Here is a 17037-nt window from a genome sequence, read left to right as displayed (position 1 = left end):
GGGTCTAAGATAAGAAGCAGATATAGATTTGTGGGTAATAACTGAGCACCTTTTTTTGGTTCAGTGTTTTGTACTTATCAGCAATGGCATGCTGCAAACACATTTTTAGCATCATTCTGTATCATTTTTATATTAGAACCATACACATGCTCAGTGTGGAATAGTGGTACTCTGAACATAGATTCATCAGTGGAGTCAGGTTTGTTTTCCTCTAAAATATTCTACTTTTTTAATAACTTGGATTCCCTGCCATCAAAAATTGTAGATGTCGGCAAAGTCCCATGAGTCTGTTTTCATTGTCCAGGCTGGTCTAACTGCTTCAGAAACCTTTAACACAATTTTATACTTATTCTCACATAAAGATTTTAAACTTAAAGCTGCACTAATCAATATGTTTCACAGATCAATGACAGCGTGTAATGTGGACAAAACGGCAGCAAAATGTTGGCATTGTATGTTTCTGCAAACCACAGATACATTGCATTTGTAAGTTATTTTGTTGCTGGTACGTTGACACTTTACGTTTCTTTTCTTTCTATTGTTATTGTGTGGTGAAGTTTAGGTACAAAAACCAATTGGTTATAGTCAGAAAAAGATTATTTTTCGGCACGTACTGCAGCGACGTCTCTCTAAAAAACAACCTCTTTTTGTGGCACTACTCTTGCAGAAAATCCAGCAATGTTTTGGTTAAAAACAAACTTTATTTGTGCCTTTTTTCATGGTTTGAAAAAGATCATGTTTGGGCTTAAAAACACAGTTTTGGTGGTACCATCACAGAAAGAAGCTTTTCATAACACTATTCCCAATGGAAAAACAGGAAAAAAATGCAGGAGGACACTCATGTTTGGGGACTACAAAGTCACTGGAAATGCAGCGATGACTCGCTAAAAGACATCTGGTTTCGTTGTTTGTTGGTCTCTAACTGTGGTCTGCAGCTTGGCAGGTGTTTCATCTGCATGTCGCTCCATCCACCATCCCCTCCAGCTGCTAATGACAAAGTCAGCTCATATACAACATCACTTTAGAAACATTTATATGATAGGTATGGCTTATGTGAAAGGTGTTTCCCATAGAGACCCACAGTGAATTATCACCCAACTGTGCAGATCCCGTTGGCTTATTTTTGTTTTATTTAACTGGGTTTGTTCTGTCTTTTGGTTTTGTCCGCTCTCATCTCCCTCATTCCAGCTGTTTTTAACTCCGAAACCAACATTATGCTACCTGCTCAGCTGCACATGGCAGACAGACAAATAGCTGGTAAACATAGTGAAGCATTCGGGAACTAAAACACTCGCAACAAAGAGATTAAATGTTGGACTCAAATCCAGCAGGTGGACAGAAATAAAGTGTGCAAATGTGCTGGGTATGTTTGTTGTGCTTTTGTCAACACTCCCCCAGTGGCCAAAAAATTAATAAATAAATGCAGCTTTAAACTTAATCCTGATAAGTCACTGTTGTCTAGTTTCTCATTTTGCCCCTAAGTGGACATAAACTCTATAAACTCAGGTTTAAAATGATTTACCAACAACAATGCTTAATGATACTGACTCAAACACTCTTCATGATTACACCTCCCAACCTTCAAGTAACTTGTTCTTTCAAGTGGTGTAAACTATTTTGGAAATAAGTGTGAACATTTTCAGGCACATCCAGACATGAAGTAGTCTCAGAAATATCTGTGTGATGATGCCATTGTTTGAGGAGTAATAATGTGTGTGTGTGTGTGTGTGCAGTGACATATTCATGACTGAATGTGTTTCATATTACCTCTGTAACATTAGCGCCGAACACAATTCATTTGAAAGCTTGACGTGAGGCGGGCAGCAGATGAAAGGCAGCACTGGCGTCCAGCAGGTTTCCCTCTGCGCGGCCTCGTGTTGCCAGTCAGCTTTTAACACCCCAAGCCTTGTGCCAAGAGGAGTAAAATATGGTCGTAATCCAACATGAGGGGATTTTGAGATTATCACCACATATTCTTAAAGTTGCGTGTTTCAAACAAGACTTTTAAAAAGTAGAGTAAGAGCCAGGACTACTGCTGCCATAACCATAAATGGAGAAAAGGAGTCGAATCTCGTGTGGAGCGCTGCGGAGGACTGAGAGAAACTGGAAAGCAGCACAGGTGTAATAAAAGTTGTTACCTTTAATAACAGAAATCTTGCTTTTCAGACAAAAGAACAAAAATACAGAAAACAAAATAATCTTGATACTAATAAATTACAGAAACACATGAGATGCATCACACGTCTCACAAATAAGCAGCCAGACATAAAGATCACGTACTGGAACTACCAAATTTACACACCTGAGGCACACAAGAGGGGTTGGTTTTTCATGCCACATTTACACCAATATACAGAACATTAATACACTTAAATCACCATACGATACCATCCACCATTCAGCAGAGAGGGAGGGACACAGTGGACTCAAAGATCGGCAAATAAAACCCGTGCAACGACATTATATCTCTCATTTACAAACGCCACGTGTAAAGTGGACTTGCAGTATTAGCTGTACTTATGGCAAGTCTCTGCGGCTGCATATTCATTTCAGTGTTAGGCGATGTTTCGGTTCAACACACTTAAAGGTGAGCCTCGGACTCAACCATGTCATGATGGAAAGAAAAAGAAATGTTGAACGTAGCAGAGTATTGCCTTTGCTCCAGATTATTTGTCATGTTCAAATGAAATCGTGTGGAGAAAGAAAAGATGGGGTGACGCAACTCTGTCTCGCAGAATTCTGTGAAATGAGCACAAGGCCTGCAAACACTGTTAAAGAACATGGACGTAGTGTCTGTGACATCAACAACAGGTTGTTAAAGACAAGTGAGGAGGGAAGGAGTTTTTAGTGGGGAAGACTAAGTGGGGCACGAACACGAGTATTTTGTATAATGGTTGTTCTCTCCTGTTCATACAGGCACTGTTTGCTCAAAATCTCTATCCAAATGAAAATGCAAAAACACAACTGAGGCACTGTCCAGAGCACGCCAAACCAACAGACCGTGACATGACTGTGACACTAAAGCCACGCAAAGAAGAAGAAGATATTGGCCAATGTGAAGCCTGATGAAGGTATTACTGAAAGGCTTGCTCCCCAGTATAGTGAAGAGTAAGGCTGAATCCAAATGTCCACCCTCTGGACTTGCAGACTGAGCCCTCGCACACCTCGTCTGCGAGGACAAAGACTGCAAGCAGCTAACAGACAGTCCTTGAGACTGTTTTAAGCCCACTTGTTGCTGTGGAAATGTTCAATTATCGCTGCTGTCATAGTCATGTTATATAAGTAGATGAATGGTGCCTACACATCTGTCCCTGCAGACAGCAAGATATGAATCCCTTGTGGAGCCTTTTTTTGACTAGACAAAGACTAATAAGGCTACACAACAGAAATGTGAATAAGGAGAGGACTATAACTTAATACATTTGGCATAACTTGCATAAGAAGACCTTCTTTTGCTGTTTTGCAGCCTATACTTCTTCTCTTAGATGTGGTTGAATATTATTCCTGGCCTACACAATTCAAGTAGCATTTTAATAGGCCTAACTATTAATAACTATTCTAAACATTCTTTATTTTTGTCAGTTGAAAAAAACCACAACGTCACGTCCGTATGGCAGTGAACTGGGGGTTATTATATCAGTGGAGTTTGTGAAGTCTGCACCCCAAGCGGACTCTGTCTGCAGACAGTCCACTTGAGGCCCGTTGTGGACTGGATGAACTGTGGATTTGGACAGCTCTCAGCACTCCCAGACTTCCCCGGAATGCACCTGCAAAGTCTGCAAGTGCAGTAAAGGCTGGACATTTGGAGTCAGCCGTTTCGGCCGTTTCATAGTCAACGCACACAACGCGAGCAAGTGACGCGAGCAAGCGACGCAAGTGACGCAAGCAACGCAAGCAACGCACTTCCTTCCATAGTCAACACATTGAACGCAAGTGACATGGGCGACACTGCATGCAATACATCGCTCGTGCAATAGGGGCTAGCAGAGTCACCGGTACATTCCGGCTAGCTAGTACTGCTGTAGCTAGCTATTTCGTGCAGGGCACTAGAACTGTCATATAAATAAGGGTGTGCCCGTCATATTTCATACCGGCTTCTTCTGTGAATAACAAAAAGTGGTTAATTTCAAGTATGTCGCTTGCATTATCACCCCCGCTGGCAACGCATGGTATTACACGCATCGCTGCGTCGCGTATCAAAAAAATGGACAACATATTTTGAGACGCAAGCACGCATCAAGGCAGCCAATGGGCCTTGATGCGTCCCAATGCGTTCGTGTCTGCATGCGTTTGCGTCAACGTTTACGATTTGTAAACATGTAAAATTCCTGTTAGCAACATTAGATCCAGTACTATTTTGGTCAAGTCTGCCATAGCACGAAATGTCGCCTCATTGGTGACGCCTCACAAAGGAGATTACGGCACACGCTCTGATGTTTCAAGCCAAAAAAATTGCCTCAGTTTTCTCCGTCGAAATGTCAACACTGAAAACACAGTTTCTGAAAAACAAATGTCACCCGGGGTGGAGTTTTACGAAAGGTTTGTTTCAGTGAACCTAAAATAAAGTTTGCCAGTGCAGTAAACACCATTAGAAAACACCACATTTTCCAAAACACCTGTGAACGTGTCGACAAGTCCTGTGACAGAGCGCTTGGAGAGCTGTCAGTCAAGTTAAAGCTCATTAACTACATGTCATGACCTCTGTCTCTCCTCCTTTCACGCTTAATCTGTCCTGTCCAATAAAGGCAAAAGCCAAAAAAACAAAGTATATTTGGGAAGTGACTTTGTAACGCTTTTACGGTGTTAGTTGTTACACCGAAGGCATTTCCAGTCTCCATCCTGCTGCCTATGTTTGGATGTTGCAGGGAACCTCAACTCTGCTCCTCCTCAGGTTGATGTCACAAACACTACATTGTTGTTTCTCCACAGTCCATGAATCAAACCAATCCCTTCCGGCTGACAGAGCGATTTCTAATCCCCGCTTCTCTTGCACTAAAATGGAGTTCTCATTTCACAGAATCCTTTCCAGTACTACAACTCTATAGTCAGTTTCTGCAGAGCACTGCTGGACTTGAGGTAGTTACTAGTAAACTTTGCAGCTCAGTTCGAATTGAATCAAATCAAAAGGATCAGGTTTGTTAAGATGGAGCAGCTGAATGAGACTTTATTTGGCAATACATTAGACAAAGCAAACTAAAATCATCTGACGTTGATTAGACCCAACAGATGGGTACATGTATGGCATCAACTGGATCTTAAACTGCATTTTTAAACCCTAAACTGAGAGAAGTGACATCAATGTTCATCTTTCATCCTGACACAAGTACTCGAAGCACATAATTAAACTGTGTGGCATTATTTCTCTTTTAAAAATCAAAAACAGCTACTGCCTCTGCTGGGCAGAGCAGGCCTCCTAATGTCTTTAAAGTTAACGGACACAGTGATCTAAGTTCATATGTCAGGTTATCAGTGACGTCACAGCCATTATTGCGTGGCATATAAGGGATGGTTTGGTTATGGCTTATCACACTGCAGTATTACACACTAGGTGGTAGGCATCTTTATAATAAAGACAAAACGATATGATTTCCACCTTCAAGCGGACTCACAATGAAATGCTAATTTGGTCCATTTTTGACACAGTGCCAAAGGCGATGAAACGCTTGCAAGAGTGCTCATAACAAGACACTTTGAGATAAAGCTGACTGTGGATCAGGATTTTGCTTTTACAAACAATAACCGGGGAGACTGCTCGGGGCGAGTTGAAGAATCACAGTGTTATTAAACTTTAAAATGGCAAAAAAAAAAAAAATCACTAACACAGACTTCCTGATGTTGGAAGGTAAGCAGGCTAACTGACCATTTACTAAAACCCTCCCACCCCTAAATAGTGTTTTTTTCTGCTCAAAGGTACGCAGCTAACTTTAGCATGTCCCGCTAAAGTTAGCCGTTAAAGTAACCTGCTAGCATTATGGAGCTAATGGTCCAAACAAAATATAGGAATGTTAGGCCCACTTCTGACCAAAGATTCATGACGAGACAAGTTGAAACTGTCAACTGCATGTGAATTGCTGTTCTGCATCATTCAAAAAACCGGCTGGTTCACACCAATGCAACTAGATGAGATGGTGTATCATCTCTATGCAACGACTCTCTGTACTTCTGTCCTGATTTGCAGCTTTTCCGGCTTATTTTGTGGCTGAATATAATTTGTAGCTTCTTAAAATATGAATGAGGATAGCGATAGTGAGATACTGCTACTAGTACTACTACTACCCCCCGGTCAGTAGAAGCCTGACCGGGAAGCTGCCTCCATCTAACGCACTCACCCTGGCTCTGGGTCTGCAGCTGCCTGTAACGGAAAGCAGTGTAAAGGGAGGAGCGCTCACTCTGCAGCTCTGCAAATCTGGGCACTGAATTGTCCCCAGAAATACACTGACTGACCAAACAAACAAAACAAAAACAACTTAAGGGGTCTCTGACTAATGATTGGAATCTTGGACTTTAAGGGGGCAGCCCTACTTGAAGTCCAACTGTGTTCTTACTAACAAGGATTCTCTATGTTTAAATAAAGGTAAAGCTGTCATTATCATTGTAAATGCCATATTTAATGTGCAAGAACAGAAAACTTGACAGATGGCAACAGTAACAGAGAGAGCGGGGCTTAGCAAATGGTCAATTAGCTACCCTTAAAACTGTGATTCTGTGACTCCGCCCACTGATATTAAATGCAACCAGATTATTTTTCCTCCACTATCACTATCATTGCTTTGTACGGTTGTTGGTGACGAGCACTGTAGTGTGTATTTTACCAAGCTGAAACACGCTGAGCTTTTTCGGCTCAATGGACGAACAATGTTATTTTTTCATGTTTCTGCCAGTGAGACTGACAAAGCATCAAATAAAAACTTCGTAAAAGAAAAAAAAAGGGAAAAAAAGGCTTCTCTTAAAGTGGCAAGCTTCATAGTTTAAAATCAAAATGGTGTCACACTTATTATTAACATAATTATTGCAAAAATGAGCAGTTCTTTTTTGTGGTAGTATCATTATTAATCAAAATGGCAAACACACAATTTTACACACACATACAGACACTCACACAGCCCATTATAAATGTTATACAACTTCGTGCATTTAAATTAAAATGACCTTTAAATGCGGGCATTGTTATGAATAATATTACTATTACTATATTATTATTATTATTATTATTATTATTATTATTATTATTATTATTATTATTATTATCACAAGCTTTGGAATCATGACAGGTCCATTAAAACTACTGCACACCGCTCACAGATATTCAGATATCCTGTTTGTATTGGGTATCTGTTTGGAGTACGGGTGGGAATATGAATTATAATTGTCTTTTTTATCCATGTCCATCTAAATGGAAAACATCTCTAGGCTATTTCAGCTTGTAGCACAGATAACTTTAGAGTCGATGACAGGACAGCTTATTAATTTTGATAACTTCCTGCAAGAAGAGCAATTCATGCATAATTAGACTGTGATTGTGCTCTGCGTGGAAAGCCAAATATACTGTTAATCTCCTTCTGTAAGTTTGATGCAACAAAAACGGGATGCACCAGGGAATTATTTTGGGAACCAATTACTTTGCTGAGAATTTATTTTTGGGGGGCCTGATTATTTCCTGGAAATATAAGCATGCTTACATTTCCATTTTACTGTATAATTTAGAGCTAATTATATAACTGAGACAACATTCACACTTTTGAATACTTCCAAACAAACTGACAGCTTATATCCACACTTATACCCAAATAAATAAACATCTACATAAATTAAATTTTTGCCTGTTTTTTAGTAATTAAATCTGAATAACAATAACAAAACAACTATTTTCTTTTTCAAGGCTACAACATCATCTTTAGAGCAGTTCAATAAAATACCTCTGGAAGTCGACAACCACTTATACTGTGAATGGTAGTGCTGTGGACACCAGTGCCATAAATAAACATATTCTATTGCTATAATTTGCACCAAATTACATCATCTTTTCTAGGAAGCTTCCTAGGAAATTATTAAGACAACTGCAGCACCCATAAAATAAAGCCTTACCATTGTTTTTTCTGTCTTTTTTGAATAGTTAAGATCAACTGGACCAATTGGACTCGACGTTCACTTAACTTTAACGTGCAGTTCCAAAGCAGGATGGAAGAGGACGTCTGTTTCGGCTGCTACCACTGCAGATGTTGCATACACATAACTGATGATGATAAATTATCATTGGTTGTAGAGAATAAAGGAAAATAAACATGTAAGATGTGATGTCACACAACCAAATCTTTTCCCGTCTCAGTGGAAACTCAAACACGTCAAAATATTACATCCTCACTGTTCGCCTTTAAACACACAGCGGTAGTAGTTATGATACAGATCCCCCACAGGAAATACTATATAGTGCTATTCACAAAGCACGAAACATTAAGAAACAGAAGAACCACAGGGGAAGATCTGGGCTGTGATGGAAGACGACGGCTGTAGGCCAGTACAGCATTTGCACCTTGTTAAATCACAAACTGAAAGGTTGGTTCGCTGTGATTGGTTTCTTGACCCAGTGCAGGTGGGGGGGTTATTTAATGATTTTATTCAAAAGCACTTTGGTAATGTTAGGTAGAGGAGTCACTACGTAAGCCAATATGTGTCTACAGCACATGGATGTCTGAGAAATGCGGCTGCTGGCAAGATGCTCGAAATTCGCTGGTGAACCGTGAGGATTCAGTACATTTCTCAAGAGAGACAGCTTCGGATAAGAATATTGCCGTAGACGTCTGCAAACAGTTTGGAAGCTGCGAGTCAATTAAAGGAATTCAAATAAACTTAATTTCATAAATAAATAAATATATATATACAAACAAACAAACATGACCCAATAATGAACAGTTTCACTGGCTGGACAAACAGAATGCAGAATAACGACTATATACTGAGCAGTATGAGATAGATTATGATTATTTACTGTGATTATTTACCACTAGAAAGGCCAAGCTGCTGACAGCTGACTGCTGATCTAAACTCTAGGGGGAATTCACGTTTTTATTGATGCTTTTCAACTCTTTTTAAACTTTAAACACGCCAAATTACAGCATCGAAATGCCTGAAAATGACTCAGTCGTCTAACATGATCATTGCAGTGCTGTTCTATAAAAACACAAAGGATTATGGGTAAAAGGGGAAGAAAGACTGCCAAATATCAGCCGAACTGATGCTTATATTGACCTTTTTCTGCATCTATTCAAACTGGCATGACCAGCAAAGAGGAAACAGACATAAACACCAAGCTATTTAAAAGTTGAAGAAATTTGAATGGGGTCTGGTTTGATTCTGCGTCTGTACTTATCTCTTTACATGTCCTGTAAGGAGGGCAAATGTAAATAGCTTTTAAAGTTTGACATCTTCATCTTCAACCCCAAAATCTAGTCTTGGCCTTTCTAGTGTTAGTTTAATCACTGATCTGAGGACAGCAGGATTCACCAGGTGTTCACAAACAGTGAGAAGGAAAGAGGAGGAACAGGAAGCTGAGGCTCTGAGGAGGAGGGCGACTCCAGAACAGATTAACCAGTCAGGTTGTTTTCTTTTTTTTTTTCCCCAAACCTGACAACTGACAGAAAGAGGAAGCTTCTGGGGAGGTTTTTAGTCGGAGAAGAGGCTGGCGAAGGACTGTCGGAGGCTGCGGATGGTCTCAGCTTTGGCCTCGTCATCTGTCAGGGTTCCTCGTAACGTCTCTGTAAAGGTGTTGGTCAGCGACTGGGATTTGCTGCGTGGTAAATAGAATGGTAGTTAACAAGAGTAAAACATTTTATACTTAAAAACAGTCAAATTTTATACTGATGGTATCGTATTCATATATGAATGTACTTCAGCTGTGGTGACTGTTTCTGAGCTCCAGGCCCGGAGGTGGCAGGGATGGGGCCGGGCTGGAAGGCCTGGCTGGGTGAGGTGGTGGCTGATCGGGCTCGCTGAGGTGAACCCTGGGCTGACTGGGATGGAGATGCAGAAGCAGAGCGGTGTCCCCCTGCAGGAGGTGTACACAAATTACACGTAGATTAGCTGTTACACTTGACCATCACACTGCTGTAGCCAGTATTCAGTTATAATTAAACAACAATATAAAAGTGTCTCCTACCTCGTCTGGGCTGTGTGGTCTGTGGATAAAGAATGATACAGGGATGTCAGTATAGTGATTGACGTTTAAGTTGTTTTGCAAATATTAGCTAAAGGTAATGAGTCTGTACACATAGACAGCACTACCACAACATCAAAAGTCACTGATCTTGGAAAAAATGTGTGAGATAGTAGAGTGAGTAATCAATTGGAGCATTGGAAGTTATGGTCATGGTAAAGTAACAGTAGCAGGAACATTGTTGTAAGTAGTAACAATAGAAGTTAATGTGCACAGGACTTTTTCCACATTTGAGTTAATTAGTTTGGCTGTTCAACAGAGTGCTGCAGGGATGTTATTTCTAGTTGGCTGACCTGGTAGTTAGGATCATCCTGGTTCCCTAGCCAAAAAGCCCTATGGGATTGGGATTGGGATTTTCCCACTGTACTTTGGATTACTGCGGAAAATAAGATCTGTGGCAAGCAAACATTTAGGAGGTGGCAGTGGCCACTTTTATGATTCTTTAAGTGTAAATGCAATCACCAGCAATAAGAAGCTGACGTTAGGCTATAAATTAATGACACCATAGCCACTTGTTACGAACTGCCTTTTTTAAGACACATAAAAGCTTTAAATTTCCTGAATGGGCTATTTACTGATGTATTTTATATGGCAGAACAAAACATAATCAAACTGAAAACATAAAGAGGACATAACCCCACTGGCCTCAATGGAAGCTATGACCCTTAATGAGTGCAGTGGTAACAGTACTAATATTAGTGATGGTATTTATAATGGTAGAAGTGGTGGTAAATAATACTATAATAATAATACTAGTATTAAGTGTGTAACCAAGCTGATTTGTCAGACGTAATGTATCAAAGTACCTTGACAGAGGAAGGCTGAGGTGTGGTGACTCCCAGCAGCACCTGCGCCATCTTGTTGATGACCAGCTCTGTGATCAGCTGTTTATCCTCCTCCACATGCTCACCAATCAGAGGCATGGAGCTGTCCATCACCTGCAGAGACAGAAAAAAATCAGGGTCCTGAACAGAACTGAAACTCCAGAATTCCTCCACTAGATGGCAGCATTACATCTCTTATGATGGACATCAGCGTGGTGCTCTGCCAGCAGTGATGAGTCATTTCACAGAGATCACATACACAGCAATGTTCCCCACAGTGTTGCCGTGGTTGAGTTCAGACAATATTTGCTGCTGGCCTTTGATACAATTTATCGCCGGATGCACCGAGCATGACTTTTCTGCTTGTTCCCATGCACTGTCATGCCTCTTAGAAAGCCCCTTGTCCTGGATCTGTCCCTCTACATCCTCCAAGAGATTGAGCCGTTTTTAATCAGGGGTTTGAGACCCTGTAGGGGTGCAAATTTGGCTAAATGAGGGAAGGATAGGATAAAATATCTCTCTAAAGTTTGCTTTTTCTTCTAAAAGCATCTGAAGCCATCAGCCCCTCAGTCCTCTCGGATAATAAATCACATGAAAGCCAAGAACTTGAAGTGTAGCTTCAGGAGGAAAAAATATTGAGAGCTCCATTTAAGCAATAGATAAACTGAATAGGTATATTTAAACACACAAATCTCATCTTTCAAACTGACTGCTATTTCTCTGTGCTGCCCTCCGATGGGCAAAAAGGATCCAAAATTAGAGTTTCCAGTCAGCAGCAGATAAAATGTGACTCTGTCTGTAAATATTATGTTGCCCCGGGTATGACTTGGAAGGGCACAGACCGCATCCATTGCCCCACACAAATTATTAACCTCAAAGAAGAAGAAAAAACAACAACTTTCCCACCACTTGAGCTCACATGCACGCACACGTGTACTTGCAGAACCACAGAGCACATGAGACTCAGAGACCCGTCATCCTCCTCCCCGAAGACCAAAACAAACAGGAGCAGAGTGTGGCTGCTGGCACTGCTGGCTTGGATGCAGATGCCCAGTGTGGTGGATGAGGCTGCTGCACCGCGCCCCGGCCACAGGCTGTAAACACAGCGACGGGCATGCATTCATGTGCTGATCCTCTTGTGAACAGCGTATGCCAAGCAGAGCCCGGCCATGTGCTGCAGAGAGCGTGCAGGGATCCAGTTCCAAACAAGCACTGGAGCAGCTCATTTCACTGAGACGACTTCCCTTCTTCTCTGGTTCAAGTTGTTTTATTGGCGGCATCAGTAAAAATCAATTGAAACTACTTAATTGCTGAAGAGCAGTTCCAGCCATGTTAGTTTGGAAACACAATAACACACAAGTCATGTGGCGTGGTGTTTTGCTGGACTGAAATCCTGTGACCTTTGACTGAGCAAGGTTCTACTTTTATACAAAAAGACTTTACAGAGACAGAAACCCGTTGTACCTAATGCTACAGTGTCCAAATATTAAAAAGTACTAAATTCTGATTGTAAATCTGCCGTAATTATCCTCATACACTGCATACGTGCTGTGTGGGAATGGAAAGTTTGACAGGCATAGCAACAGTAACCAAGGAGGTGTGTGTGGTTAGGCCAAGGGTCAATTAAAGAACCACTCAAAGGGACAGTTTGCATTTTTTGAAGTGAGGTTGTATGAGGTCGTCTGTCAGTGCTTCTCAAAGTTAAGGATGCTTCCTTGTTAGGACGGGTCAAATCAGGTCTTTCTTACAGAGGCTACACCACACTCCGTCCTTACATTCTGTGAACACACATTGGAACAGACTAGCGAGTGCCCAGGGGTGCGTCATTGAAGAGGCCCCACCTTCAATTCCAGGATGTAGTGCGCGGAGAATTGTGGGTACTTCATGCAGACTGAGGATACACACATGCGTCCTTGAAAATTCTCTGAAGGAAGGACTTGGTTTTCAGTAGAATTCAGAGGATCCTTGACAATAGGACAGTCCTTCGGTCAGATATGACGACGATGAAATTCAGCCGTTGAAGGATCCTTCTTTGACTTGGAGAAGCACGAAGTGTATTGAGCGGGATTTATACTTACGCACCCTAAACTGTAGCCTGACGTAAACCTCCCCGGAAATGTAACTACATGTCGCAATGACGAAGACCTCCTGTCGGTTTCTGTAAGCTGAAACCATTTCCCTCAGTGGAAACAAAGCTTTTATTTACTTTAATTTCACAAATAAGAAACAATAAATTGTGAAGACAATAAAGCCTCCACAAAAATAGCATTTTAAGTCTTGTGTGTGATTTATCCTGGCTTCATATGAGCAGAGGAAATCTGTGCTATTCGCTAAGGTAATTTATAATGTAAAATGCCATAGGCTTGTGGTAATAACATTAGCATGTTGTATTTGTTTGGAAAATGTGTTTAGTATAAGACAGTTATTTTGTCAGTGAAACTAAATGTTGCTGTTGTCCCTGGCTTCAAATGAGTGGAGGAAAAGTCCACTAGCTGCTAGGCTAATTTATACAATGTAAAATGCCATAGGCTTGTGCTAATAACATTAGCATGTTGTATTTGTGGGGAAAATGTGTCCAGATAAAAGACAAATGTTTTGTCTGTGAATGCTGCGAGTTATAGTGAAGCTGATTTGTGTACTTGTGTTTGAAAGTGTCCCTACTAAGCCATGTTTAATGTGTATTTAATGTGTGTTTTGAATCAACTAAACTTTACAGCACTTCACAGAAACCCGACGACAGCTAGTGTTTTGGAGGTGTAACTGCAGAGTGACACAGACACACCACCGCACAAGTATGAATGCTCCCAACGGCGTAGGTCACGTGCGTAGGTGCAGTATAAATTCTGCTGTAAAACAATTTTAGTATAAGTTGACGCTATATTTAGAATATACTCACTATTTTACTATGCCATCAGACAGCCCTTTCTTTGGTAGTTGGGGTCAGACTTTCAGCAGTTTAAAGAAGAGAGCACAGGTACAAGAAAATAAAAAAACCGAGTGATTACGACAGCGACAACAAAATTCTGTTGCCTGTGGAGACAAAAGGATACCTTTGTGAACCAGAGTATTGAGAGGAACTTCGCAGAGGAAGACTCAATGGGCTAAAAGAGAGAAAGAGAGGGGAAACTCCTGTTGAATCTAGAGGCCAAGAAGGAGCAAAAGCAAACTGTATGAACTGTAAATGCATGCTCACAGGCCCAGAGAGTTACTGCTGCCATACGTGGGACTTGGTTACAACCCAACCTTAGGCTCTTCCTGAATCAGAGGATGCCAACGCTTCACACTTTCCTGGTTGTTTGGTGAGTCATTTCATTTGTTTGTAGGCATTTAGCATAATTGTACCTGCTGGTTGGGAACAGCAGTGCTCCTCAGCAAGTGTCTCAATCCTCTGGGGAGAAATGTTCACTGCAAAGTCCAAGTTATGTCAGTTATGTTGCGGGTGGAGTGTTGATGTCTATATTCAGTGAAACAAGCCACAGCTGTTTTCATTTCTTTGTTAGAACAGCCTGGAAAAACACAAGCACGCACCATCTTAGATATCTTTAGAAAAGTAAGGTTTTCTTTTGGTGTGAGCATTTTCTGACCTGAACAGCTGACCTACGGTGTACTACGGAAGTTCTAGGGTTGAGAAAAAGTAGTGCCAAAGAAAGTGCTGTTTGATGACGAGGTAAAGCAGTGAAAATATTCTCAATATTGCATCCTCTTAGACTGATATTAATTATTCTAGGTGGCTAAAATTTGTTTTGCTGCCACAGCAGTACATTGCTTAGCTCCTGTGGTGGTACTCCTGTCTGCTTCTCCAAAATACGAACTCATCTCCTGCCATCTACTCTGTGTAATACACTGACTATGGGTAAGTACTTTATACAACCCCATTTCAAAAGATCTGAACTATCCCTTTAAATTCCTGCTGAAATTCCACAATATATTGTTCTCCTATCTATTGATCCATGTGCTGTATGAGAACCCCTCTTTCTGCTACAGTTTTTTAAATATACTCTGCCGAGTATATAAAACTTCCATCCAATAAAACATGACATAGATTTTGGTAAGACCCCGCCAAACCACCCTTGACCAAGTCTCCTTCAGGTCCCTTCCTGATATTAAATCCTCTCCCAGCATCATGTTTCATGTGGAAACACGACAAGCCACAAAATAAAATTAAAATCTTTAATGGGACCGGATTGTTTCAAGAATTCTCTAATGTAATGAATCCAGTGTAAAGTCCAAATTGTGTATTTATGTGACAGGGTTTCTTAGTTTTTCCCTCTGTTTTTCAGATCTAACCACTTGGGTTCATCCTGTTCTGCACAGAACCACGACCCATACCAGAGAACCCTTTAAAGCTCTTCCTTTTCTGTGTGTACCAAGCGTCTTGGCCAGGATTTGGCGGTGAGTTGGGGCGGGGCACTGTGTTTTGGCCAGTTGAGTCATTACCACAGGGGACTGAGCAGAGGCCTGGCAAGCGACCGCCAGGCCCCACTTCAAACGGCATGCGGTGGCAAGCAGAGCCGGGATCCACCCTGCTGATTTATTAGGATACAGAGTCATCGAGCAGAAGACTGGAGCTGCCACTGGCCTTTTCAGCACTGGAACACAGAGGTGTTATTCTGTTCTTTTATTGAGCTGCACAGTGTTCTGTCTGGACAATGTACCCCGCTGCATGGGAAAGTTCACAGCGCACAACATGTGAAATGTGCTCATTCAAAATTATGGTGCAGTCGCGGTACAGGGATGGGCGCAGGGTGATGTTTTCCTGGAAAAACACTTTCAGCTTTAAGATAGCAACGTTTGTATTCCCTCCACTTACTGGTTATAGAAATAGAATAAGAGTAGAACAGACATTCCCATTCAAATTAACACAGCAGGATCATGGATGTATAAAAAGAACTCAATACAGTGTTGGAGGCGGGGCACCTTTCATTCCTCTACAAGTTGCTCAGCGGCACATGTGGCCAAAAAAAGTTTGACTTCCTGGGTGTCAAATTATCAGATCTTCTGCATCATGGGCCAACAGAGCAGGCACACTAGAGACTTCGCCAGCTGAGCAGCTAACTGCCAGTTGGGCCCTCAGCTAGCTTGAATGGGAGTAAAATGATTTAAGTGTGGCTCTTCAACACTTCCGAAATGTTACTGGACAAATCCCAATTGTAAGGCGAATCATTTCACGGGGGTTGTGACACTTAGCACTTCTGGTTTGCTTGTCTTTAAGTCAGTGGGTTTTTTTAAATGGGTTTTTGGTCAGATGCCTGAAATCAGATCACCTGAACTTTTATGTTTGTTCTACGACATAAAATGCATCTGTAAATACCCCACTTGTGAATTTTATAGCTTTTTTGTGTCTTAAAAAAGGCGGTTGCTAACAAGTGGCTAAATGAGCCTACAGAACATCATCACGCCGCACACGGCTTTACAGTCTCGTTGTGGTAACGATGTTATATTAGGCGACTATGGTGCAGTGTGTTCATAGCCTGACATTAGCTTTTTAGTCCTGGCGATTGTATTTACGCCTCAAAAATCATAAAAGTGGTGTGCATTGTGAAAACGCGAAAGTAGCATAAATGTTTGTTTACCAATGAGCTTATTTTCCACAATAATCTAAAATCCAAATGAAAAATCCTGAAGGCTTTTTGACTAGAAAACCAGTGCGATGCTAACTTCTGGGTTGGCCTACAAAAAAAGTCATCCCTGGAGCACTCCGTTGGCTTCAAAGTCCTGAGCTGGATGATCCGAATGGCGGCCATTTTTCATGTGTTGTTTTTAATAAAACTGGGCTGTCCATGCAATAGAAAGAGTCAAATACTTTTGAAAGTGGTGCTACATGACCAAAGAAAACAGAGAAAAGGGGCTGTGGCATTTGCTTTTGCTCAAGAGGTGGAAAACCTGAAACTGTAAAAATGCAATAAATGCTCCCACTGGTGGGTCACAAAATGCAAGCTGCTGAGAAACAGGCAACATAGTTACATAATCTTGGATCATATTTGATCAGCACTGCTAAGTTTC

General features: G+C 41.3%; 1 protein-coding gene across 2 annotated transcripts in view; it reads right to left on the bottom strand.

Moving 5' to 3' along the window:
- Positions 1 to 2127: 2127 nt before the first annotated feature.
- The window catches only part of LOC125882566 (synapsin-3-like), a 187155-nt gene continuing 172245 nt past the window's right edge, over positions 2128 to 17037 (bottom strand). For both annotated transcript variants that reach the window (XM_049566343.1, XM_049566344.1), the window contains exons 11-14: positions 11017 to 11148; positions 10154 to 10172; positions 9886 to 10042; positions 2128 to 9784 (exon numbers count right to left, since the gene is read on the bottom strand). In XM_049566343.1, coding sequence (XP_049422300.1) covers positions 9661 to 9784; positions 9886 to 10042; positions 10154 to 10172; positions 11017 to 11148 — 432 coding nt within the window. In that variant the 3' untranslated portion in view covers positions 2128 to 9660. The remainder of the gene's footprint in view (positions 9785 to 9885; positions 10043 to 10153; positions 10173 to 11016; positions 11149 to 17037) is intronic.

This window comes from Epinephelus fuscoguttatus, linkage group LG22 (assembly GCF_011397635.1).
Source record: "Epinephelus fuscoguttatus linkage group LG22, E.fuscoguttatus.final_Chr_v1".
Lineage (NCBI taxonomy): Eukaryota > Metazoa > Chordata > Actinopteri > Perciformes > Serranidae > Epinephelus > Epinephelus fuscoguttatus.
This window is presented reverse-complemented; position numbering and strand designations above follow the sequence as displayed.